The sequence below is a fragment of the Triticum urartu genome, chromosome 2A (assembly GCF_056163025.1).
Source record: "Triticum urartu cultivar PI428250 chromosome 2A, HENAU_Tu73, whole genome shotgun sequence".
Lineage (NCBI taxonomy): Eukaryota > Viridiplantae > Streptophyta > Magnoliopsida > Poales > Poaceae > Triticum > Triticum urartu.
The window spans coordinates 629030468-629041353 of record NC_141874.1 but is presented as its reverse complement, the minus strand read 5'-3'; the positions used below and the strand labels follow the sequence as shown (position 1 = coordinate 629041353).

General features: G+C 40.5%; 1 protein-coding gene across 1 annotated transcript; it reads left to right on the top strand.

The window, feature by feature from the left end:
- Positions 1–3415: 3415 nt before the first annotated feature.
- Positions 3416–4663, top strand: LOC125528799 (uncharacterized). Its single transcript, XM_048693235.2, has 4 exons — positions 3416–3579; positions 4007–4105; positions 4193–4391; positions 4473–4663. Exons 1-3 carry the CDS (start codon positions 3468–3470, stop codon positions 4381–4383), a joined length of 402 nt encoding a protein of 133 aa, XP_048549192.1. The 5' UTR covers positions 3416–3467; the 3' UTR covers positions 4384–4391; positions 4473–4663.
- The last annotated feature ends 6223 nt before the right edge of the window (positions 4664–10886 follow it).

Below are 10886 nucleotides of genomic sequence, written 5' to 3'. Positions count from 1 at the left end.
CCGGCGAGAAAACATTCATTTTGGTGGCCGGCTGTGTTGCCGGCGAGGACAACTAATCATTTTGGAGGCTGGCTGTGTTGCCGGCCGCTGGCTGATGCCGGCGATGGGCATGTAGGCCGCTGGCTCTGTTGCCGGCGTGATGAACCGGGGCCGCTGGCATGAACTAGTGCTTGTCATTTGAAACGTTGCTACTGGTTTTTTAAATAGACGCAGACAGGATGGGGCAAATGGATGCGGCCGCGCGCTGGGCGCACGGCCACCGCATCCCAGGACACGCACGAACACGACCCCAAATCGCTACTCAAACGGACAGAATCCAGACAAAACAGACGTCCGTTTGGGGTCGCGCGGTGGAGTTGGCCTTAGGCTAGGCTTTTTAGCCCTCGCATGTGTGGCGCTCGGGCGGATAGCGACGCTTCTTCTTTGAGTTTGTCTTTCAGGCTCCGATCATCCTCGAGTTCGTCCGTATGGACATAGTCGACGGAGCTCTAGCATAGATTCCTACCATCTTCCTAGGGCAGTTAGGTTAGGTTTCTCGTCATGTGGTGAGATTTGGTGTCAGATACTTCAGATCTATGCAAAGGTTCGACGGCAGCAATTGCAGTTCCAAGGTGCCAGTCCTTAATGGCACATGCACGAAGACTTCCATGTTGTCATCGATAAGGTCAAACCGGCTCCCATAGGGGAGAGGCCACAACAACGCGTTGGTAGCTCGTTCTGACGACAATAAAGGTCGTTCAGTGGTCTCAGAATCTCAATGTCAATTTTATCATCTTAGAGATGCTTTGCTCTAGTGAACTTTTACAATAGATTTAATCCTTTTCGGAAGAAAGAGAAGCACAACCTATGTTTCCCTGAAAATGGGAAAAGCAGAGCTTGTACTTCCAAAAACATTGGTGAAACCCACAACCATGCTTCTCACCTCGTTTGTTTCTTCCATTTTTTTGGTTCAAGTTTTTTTTTTAATTTTTCTAAATTTTCCTCTTGGTAGTCGTTTTTTCGGGTATCAGTTTTCCCTTGTTTTTTGTTTTTTATTAACATGGAATTCAGTTTCAAAGACCTAGATGTGAGAAATCCAACAGTGTAAACGGTGAAAACATTCAGTATTTAAATATACTGTTCAAAAGATAAAACGTTTTAAATAAACGAATCTATAAAACAAAGGAAAAACTTCCAAGTTAGATAAGCATTGTTCAAGAATTCGTCCTATTAATTAGTTTACATGCCAGTTAATCGCCACTCGTAGGGTGACTGAATCAAATATCACATATACGTCGTGTTAACTTGTTAGGCCGATTAATTGGCCTATCAGGCCCTGATTAATTGGTTGTTTGGCCGTTTAATCGTTGTTGGCCTAATAACTTATGGGCAAACAAAGCCGTCATGGGGTTATCTCTGTTGTCACTCGTTTTTCTTTTCTTTCTTTTTCCGTTGTTTTTCTTTGGTTCTCTTTATTTATTTCTCGGTTTTCATTGAGTTTTTCTTTTCTTTCTTCTTCGGTTTTCTTTCTTTCTTTCTCCTTTTCATCGGGTTTCTTTGTTTTCTCTTGATTTTTTTTTTCTATGCATATATTTCGTATGTATCAAATACCTTTTTTTAATACATGTTAACATCTTTTAAATGCTTGATTAACAATTTTCAAATACCAGATTAATATTTTTTAATACATGGTCAACATTTTCTCTATACACATTTAATATTTTCCAAATACAAGTTAAACATTTTTTAATACACGGTCAACATTTTTCTATGCACATTTAACATTTTCAAATATAAGTTTAACATTTTCTGAATACATGGCCAACAATTTTTATACATGTTTAACATTTTTTAAATTCAAGTTTAACATTTTTTTTAATAGATGGTGAACATTTTTGAGATGCTTGATTAACAGTTTTCACATTCTTGTTCAACATTTTATCAAAAGCTTGATTAACATTTTTTTAATACATGATCAAGTTTTTTCACACATTGTATTTTTGTATACATTTTTAATATACATGGCCAATATTGTTTTATACACATTAAACATTTTTTTAAACATAATGTTAAGTATATTTTGTAATATATATGTTCAGAATTTCCGGAAGTGTAAACAAAACTAGAAAAACAAATAAAAACAGTAAATAAATTAAAAAAAAAAACAGAAAAACAGAAAAACGAGGATGTGGCCTCAGCGCACCTGGGCCCGCCCCATCTCGAACTGCCTTGATGCGAGGGTTCCCTAGGTCTCACTACAAGCGCAAAGACTATCTCGCTTATGGAGAGACTTCCTTCAATCTCGCTGAAGCATCTAGAGTTATGGGCCGGCCCATTCACACTAAACGAAATACACTAGAGGAAAAGGGTTGTTGCACTGCTAGCCACAGGGTCAACATCTGGTTCGTGTTTAATTAGTTGGTCACACCCTTGTAAAAGAAAAAGAGTCGGGTTTTCACTGGTTTTCTGGGGGGTTTTCTTGCTTTTTCACTGGTTTTCACTATTTTTATTGTTCTATTTTATTTTCTTTGCTTTTCGTTGGTTTTCTGTTTCTTTTTCGTTTTTCTCTAGTTTTTTTCTTTGTTTTTTTTGTTTTTTCCTCGTGTTTCATTTGTTTTCTTTTGTTCTCCTTTAGGTATTCATTGTTGTTCTATAAACATTTTGGCATATATCTAATACATGTTTAATGTTTTCTCAAATACAATATTGACATTTACTGAGTACATGGTCAACTTTTTTTCAATATGCATTTAATATTTTCCAAATGATTGATTAATATTTTTCAAATACCAAATTAACATTTTTAATACATGGTCAACATTGTTTTTATAAACATTTTTACATTTTTTAAATTCTTGATTCACATTTTTTCAATACAAGTTAAATTTTTTTTAAATACATCTTCAAAATTTTTCTATACATATTTAATATTTTTTTAAATGGTTGATTAACATTTTTCAAATGCTAGATTAACATTTTTTAATACACGGTCAATACTTTTTCTATATACATTTTTTACCTTTTTCTAAATCCTTGATTAACATTCTTTGAATACTAGATTAACATTTGTTGAATACATGGTAGAATTTTTTTCTATAAACATTTAACATTTTTGTAAATGCTTGATTAGCATTTTTTAAATACAAGTTTACATTTTTATTAGATGGTCAACAGTTTTATCTATAGGCATTTAACACTTGTCAAAAAATAACTTTAGCATTTTGTGAATACATGGTCAACATTTTTCTATATACATTAAGCAGATTTTAAATGCTTCGTTAATATTTTTCAAATACTTGTTTAACATTTTTTCGAATGCTTGGATTAATTTATAAACACAGATCAGTGCAACTGGCCTATGATAAGTGCTAGAGTTTGACGGGCCGGTAAGACTTATTTCAGTATGATATGGGCCAGACTTATTTTAAACGAGGGATCGGGCTCTTCCATTCAGATAAGTCTGGCCCATATGGTCTGCCAGCGAAAAGATGACTCTGGTCTCCCCCGAGAAATTTCCAGATGTTTCGCCTATCCTCCATAACCCAGATCAAGGGCACGCCATCATCATTTCATACGACTCTCCTGCGCAACGAGATCGAGGTATGGCTTCCCGATCCCTCACGATTCACATCAGTGCTCTCCTAGTTGTAGGTCCGGTATCTAAGCTGCAACTCTCGCGCGGGGGATTAATTTGTTAGTACCTCAGATTTCTCTTGTTTTTGTTCTTGATTGATTGTTCATTTGAGACGCAACTGATATGCATATATGCGCATGGAAATGAGACTGAGGAAAATATATGAAGGGACGGTGTGATAAGGAATTTTAGGAAGGGGTGTGCTAGTTCATGGTTTTGTTGATGCCTCCAAGATTTTGTTGTTCGTCGCCAGCTTGGCCCGTTTCTTGTTGCTATCTGAATTTCTGTGCAAGGTTATTTGTTCTTTCTGCATGACCCTTTCTGTATAATTGACCGTATACCAAACATATCACTTGTTGCATGCTTACTCCCATGAATCTGTTCTTTGAGTAGAGATTGCAGGCAGCGAGCGCACGAATTCCATGAGGGGGAGTGCGAGGTCTCTAGTGGAAACTGCAACCAGACAAATCAAACCTGGCAATGGACTTGCGAGTAAGTCAAGATCCACCCTCAATTTGCTTTGCTTGAGAGTTTGAAGAACCAGCTCGGTGCCTTACTTCTTCACCTTCTGTTGAACAGGGTTGATGACGATTACTACTCCCAAGAAGCATGAGAAGGAGATCAGCCCTACTGAATCTGCCCTCCCAAAGGATGAAAATGTCGAGCCCCTCGTCGCATTCAGCCGTCCGCCTCCTTTGCCACCGGTTCTAGGCCCCTTGATCGCGCTCTCGCTTTTTCAGACTTCTTCTAGTGATGAAGACAGCAAATGAGTCGCCAGGTATGTGCAGATGTTGCCCATGCTCTTCTCAGTTTTTCCGCAGTGATGCCGTAGTGACATAAAATTCAAAATTCTTTGCAGGGGGCTTGCTTGTTTGATCGCTGAGTTGGTTACTTTTCGGAGCCTGGTCGTGTATATAGTCAGAGGTTGTAGACATCATGTTGCTGTAGTAGTCTGGCAAGTACTACGAAATCTGAATAATGTAGTAGTCTTTTGTGTGACAACTTTTCAGACTGAACAAATTTCGAAGTCTGTCGCTGTGCAATGTTTTATTTCCTTGTGAATCCATATGGGCTCGTTCACGAGTTGCAGCAAACGTGCCAGAATAGCTACAACAACGCAGACGGTAAGAACCTCTAGCCGACCCCTAAAAAGCTATACTTACAACGGAGTAAAATTTCTAGTTTACCCCACTAAACCGGATCTAATTGAAGTACCAAATCTGATAAGGGAGTAAAAAAAATTTGTTCCCGCTTATGTGAGATCAGCTAAAGATCCTCTAAGGTGATGTATTTCCTCTCCCGCTTCATTGCCTCAAAATGGCTCAGCCATGGGTTGGTACACCCCTTTTTCCATCAAAATGGCTCAGCCATGGGTTGGTACACCCTTTCCGTTTCACGGAGTGCCAGGGATATCTTTGCGGCCTGCACGGAGATCACGCTTGGTGATGGGCCATGGCCAAGTTTTGGCGTTCTAGATAATAATTAGAGCATCAATAGCTGGGCACCCTAAATCTGTCTTAAACATCCAGCGGTCTGCCCGGTCACCGACCGATCAAACAAAATTGACTCAGATGGGCGTCTTAAACGGGCATCCAATGCCCGAGCTGACCGGCAACGTCATATCCAGCCCAAAAATGTGCCAGATATGGGGGCGCCCGGGAGCGTCCACCCAGCCCGTTGCAGGTCGTAGCGGTCTCACCTGCGGCGACTAAAGGTTTGTTCTTTGTCATCGGTGCATCCAAATTTTAGTCTCACATCGTTTGACGCATTCTTTCATGTACATTGACAGTAGCTTTTTTTATTTTATTTACCAATTTTTTCCGACAAATTGTGATTCATAAAAGGCAGTACGGACATAAATGTTTCCCTAGTATAAAGGAGATAGACTCTGACTATCAATCTTCTACTCCCTCAGTTTCCAAATATAAATCTTTTTAGAGATTCCAACAAGTGACTACATACGAAACAAAATGAGTGAATCTACAATCTAAAATATGTCTATATATATATCCGTATGTTGTAGTTCATTTGAAATGTCTAAAAAGACTTATATTTAGAAATGGAGGGAGTATGTGATAAACATACAAGATTCATAGTAACAGTCTATTTTCTTTACAAAGGATTCAATGATGTCATAAGCTTATCCTTTCTGCACGACCCGGCTATTTAAGCCGGTCGACTAGCTCGTCACGCGGTGAGGTGGGACTAATATGGATGTATAATCTAAAGTATGAGTAATTTTTGGTGTGTTTTGACACCCTAGTCGGCCCAAAATGCACGGGATGATCGTCGTGCATGGCGCTGCATGTAATAGGTGTTTCAGAAATAGGATATGTGGATGCAAATGGTAAATTTCGAGGCTCGTCCGATCATTGTCCGCGGGCGTGTCCGTGAACGTTTGAGGATTCATATTTGCAACCTGCGGTTGTAGACGCTCTTAGAGCATGGTTAATAGTACAATTAACAATCAGCTATAAGGAGATGTCATGTCATCTAGATCTAACATAAAATAGTCCGCATGTACAATAGTAAATCTTAAATGTGTACTGTTTTATTAATAATTTGTCCATTTTACAATATTACAAAGTGTCTTGGGGTTTGTACTGTAGTTGGCTGCTAATCAACATTATGTCTCTCTTCTCTCTCCTTCAAGTAAGTAAAGATATAATATTTTAATCGTTATAGCCTGTCGATGTCATCTTGTTGTACTTACGCTTCAGAGTCAGATTTCAAGAAAATCGTCATTGGTATTTTCAAGCTTGTTGATAGGAAAAATGTCATGTAGTTTGTCATCACGGCCAGCAGACAGATTAGGAAGATCCATGGGCTCACCATTCCTAACTCCTTTAGGAGTTCGTCTCGCTTTGACTGCTGGTTAGGGAGGTGCATGTTAGAATATTAGTTAAGTTCATGATCAATTCCAGTAAATAATTCATGACTAGAATATAGACTAGCATGCAACAATTTAGCAAACTAGATGAACAACAAAACATATATATCAACATCGCACACGAAGTAGGAACTACAGAGAGAGACATGAACAGATCATGAAGGCCGAACTACAGAGAGAAACATGCATATCAACGTCGCACACGAAGTAGGAACAACAGAGAGAGACATGAACAGATCACGCAAGATAACATGATGTAGACAAAGTAAACTCAAGCAACATCGCACACGAAGTAGGAACTACAGACAGAGACATGAACAGATCATGAAGGCCGAACTATAGAGAGAAACATGCATATCAACGTCGCACACGAAGTAGGAACAACAGAGAGAGACATGAACAGATCACGCAAGATAACATGATGTAGACAAAGTAAACTCAAGCAATGTGAATAAACTTAACGATATCATGAGTCCGAAAAATGTGATCACCAGACAACACTTGAGCCAGTCTTAGAGCAAGACCGGGAATCTTTATTTTACTGTTTATCATTTCACACATGCATTTGAATTTTCCACTAAATCGCATATTTCAGAATCATATTAGTTATATCATGAAATATAAATTCTTAATTATGAAAATAAAAATATAATAATACCATATTATTGCCTTCAGGGCATATTCCCAACAGTTTCCTCACTTGCAGTAGAGTGAATAATCTAGTTTACATAGTCTCTTTAACACCTATGACTATTCGTTGTTGCTCATGCTCTCCTCGTGGTAGAGGCTTCGTCATCGGATCTGACACATTCAAATCCGTATGAACCTTGAGAACCTTCACAAAACCCTTCTCGACATGATGTCAGATAATATGAATTTGTGCTCGATATGCTTGGTTTTCATGTGGGATCTTGGTTCCTTTGCTTGAGCAATGGCACTACTATTATCACAATAGAGCGCCATTGGGTTCATTGTGTTGGGGAACGTGGTAATTTCAAAAAAATTCCTACGCACACGCAAGATCATGGTGATGCATAGCAATGAGAGGGGAGAGTGTTGTCCACGTACCCTCGTAGACCGAAAGCGGAAGCGTTAGCACAACGCGGTTGATGTAGTCGTATGTCTTCATGATCCGACCGATCAAGTACCGAACGCACGACACCTCCGAGTTCAGCACAAGTTCAGCCCGATGACGTCCCTCGAACTCCGATCCAGCCGAGTGTTGAGGAACAGTTTCGTCAGCACGACGGCGTGGTGACGATGATGATGCTCTACCGACGCAGGGCCTCGGCTAAGCACCGCTACAGTATTATCGAGGTGGACTATGGTGGAGGGGGCACCGCACACGGCTAAAAGATCAAACGATCAATTTTTGTGTCTCTAGGGTGCCCCCCTTCCCCCGTATATAAAGGAGCAAGGGGGGAGGTGCGGCCGGCCTAGAGGGGGCACGCCAGGAGGAGTTCTACTCCTACCAGGAGTAGGACTCCCTCCCTTTTCCTTGTTGGACTAGGAGAGGCGGGGGAAAGAGGAGGGAGAGAGGAAGGAAAGGGGGGCGCCGACCCCCTCTCCTTGTCCTATTCGGACTAGAGGGAGGGGCGCACGGCCCTGCCCTGGCCGCCTCTCCTCTTCTCCACAAGGCTCACTATGGCCCATTAAGCTCCCGGGGGGGGGGGGTTCCAATAACCTCCCGGTACTCTGGTAAAATCCCGATTTCACCTGGAACACTTCCGATATCCAAACATAGGCTTCCAATATATCAATCTTCATGTCTCGACCATTTCGAGACTCCTCGTCATGTCCGTGATCACATCCGGGACTCCGAACAACCTTCGGTATATCAAAACATATAAACTAATAATATAACTCTCATCGAAACGTTAAGCGTGCGGACCCTACGGGTTCGAGAACTATGTAGACATGACCGAAACACGTCCGGTCAATAACCAATAGCGGAACCTGGATGCTCATATTGGCTCCCACATATTCTACGAAGATCTTTATCGGTCAGACCGCATAACAACATACGTTGTTCCCTTTGTCATCGGTATGTTACTTGCCCGAGATTCGATTGTTGGTATCTCAATACCTAGTTCAATCTCGTTACCGGCAAGTCTCTTTACTCGTTCCGTAATACATCATCCCGCAACTAACTCATTAGTTGCAATGCTTGCAAGGGTTAAGTGATGTGCATTACTGAGAGGGCCCAGAGATACCTCTCCGACAATCGGAGTGACAAATCCTAATCTCGAAATATGCCAACCCAACAAGTATCTTCGGAGACACCTGTAGAGCACCTTTATAATCACCCAGTTGCGTTGTGATGTTTGGTAGCACACAAAGTGTTCCTCCGGTAAACGGGAGTTGCATAATCTCATAGTCATAGGAACATGTATAAGTCATGAAGAAAGCAATAGCAACATACTAAACGATCGAGTGCTAAGCTAACGGAATGGGCCAAGTCAATCACATCATTCTCCTAATGATATGATCTCATTAATCGAATGACAACTCTTTGTCTATGGTTAGAAAACATAATCATATTCGATCAATGAGCTAGTCAAGTAGAAGCATACGAGTGACACTCTGTTTGTCTATGTATTCACACATGTATCATGTTTCCGGTTAATACAACTCTAGCATGAATAATAAACATTTATCATGATATAAGGAAATAAATAATAACTTTATTATTGCCTCTAGGGCATAATTCATTCAGTCACCCACTTGCACTAGAGTCAATAATCTAGATTACACAGTAATGATTCTAACACCCATGGAGCCTTGGTGCTGATGATGTTTTGCTCGTGGAAGAGGCTTAGTCAACGGGTCTGCAACATTCCGATCCGTATGTATCTTGCAAATTTCTATGTCTCCCACCTGGACTAAATCCCGGATGGAATTGAAGCGTCTCTTGATGTGCTTGGTTCTCTTGTGAAATCTGGATTCCTTTGCCAAGGCAATTGCACCAGTATTGTCACAAAAGATTTTCATTGGACCCGATGCACTAGGTAAGACACCTAGATCGGATATGAACTCCTTCATCCAGACTCCTTCATTTGTTCTTCCGAAGCAGCTATGTACTCCGCTTCACACGTAGATCCCGCCACAACGCTTTTTTAGAACTACACCAACTGACAGCTCCACCGTTTAATGTAAACACGTATCCGGTTTGCGATTTAGAATCGTCCGGACCAGTGTCAAAGCTTACATCAACGTAACCGTTTATGATGAGCTCTTTGTCACCTCCATAAACGAGAAACATATCCTTAGTCCTTTTCAGGTATTTCAGGATGTTCTTGACCGTTGTTCAGTGATCCACTCCTGGATTACTTTGGTACCTCCCTGCTAGACTTATAGCAAGGCACACATCAGGTCGGTACACAGCATTGCATACATGATAGAGCCTATGGCTGAAGCATAGGGAACATCTTTCGTTTTCTCTCTATCTTCTACAGCGGTCGGGCATTGAGTCTTACTCAACTTCACACCTTGTAACACAGGCAAGAACCCCTTCTTTGCTTGATCCATTTTGAACTTCTTCAAAACTTTGTCAAGGTATGTGCTTTGTGAAAGTCCAATTAAGTGTCTTGATCTATCTCTATAGATCTTAATGCCCAATATATAAGCAGCTTCACCGAGGTCTTTCATTGAAGAACTCTTATTCAAGTATCCCTTTATGCTATCCAGAAATTCTATATCATTTCCAATCAACAATATGTCATCCACATATAATATCAGAAATGCTACAGAGCTCCCACTCACTTTCTTGTAAATACAGGCTTCTCCAAAAGTCTGTACAAAACCAAATGCTTTGATCACACTATCAAAGCGTTTATTCCAACTCCGAGAGGCTTGCACCAGTCCATAAATGGATCGCTGGAGCTTGCACACTTTGTTAGCTCCCTTTGGATCGACAAAACCTTCTGGTTGCATCATATACAACTATTCTTCCAGAAATCCATTCAGGAATGCAGTTTTGACATCCATTTGCCAAATTTCATAATCATAAAATGCGGCAATTGCTAACATGATTCGGACAGACTTAAGCATCGCTACGGGTGAGAAGGTCTCATCGTAGTCAATCCCTTGAACTTGTCGAAAACCTTTCGCAACAAGTAGAGCTTTATAGACAGTAACATTATCGTCAGTGTCAGTCTTCTTCTTGAAGATCCATTTATTCTCAATTGCTTGCCGATCACCGGGCAAGTCAACCAAAGTCCACACTTTGTTCTCATATGTAACAGCCCCAATGTCATGCTACAGTAACCCTCTATGATTAAACTAATCATTTTCCCAAACAGTGCTTAATCACCTTTTTCCATTATCCCATTTGAAATTCCAGTCAATTCAAATTCAAGTGAAGTTTGAAGTTGCTCAAAAGTT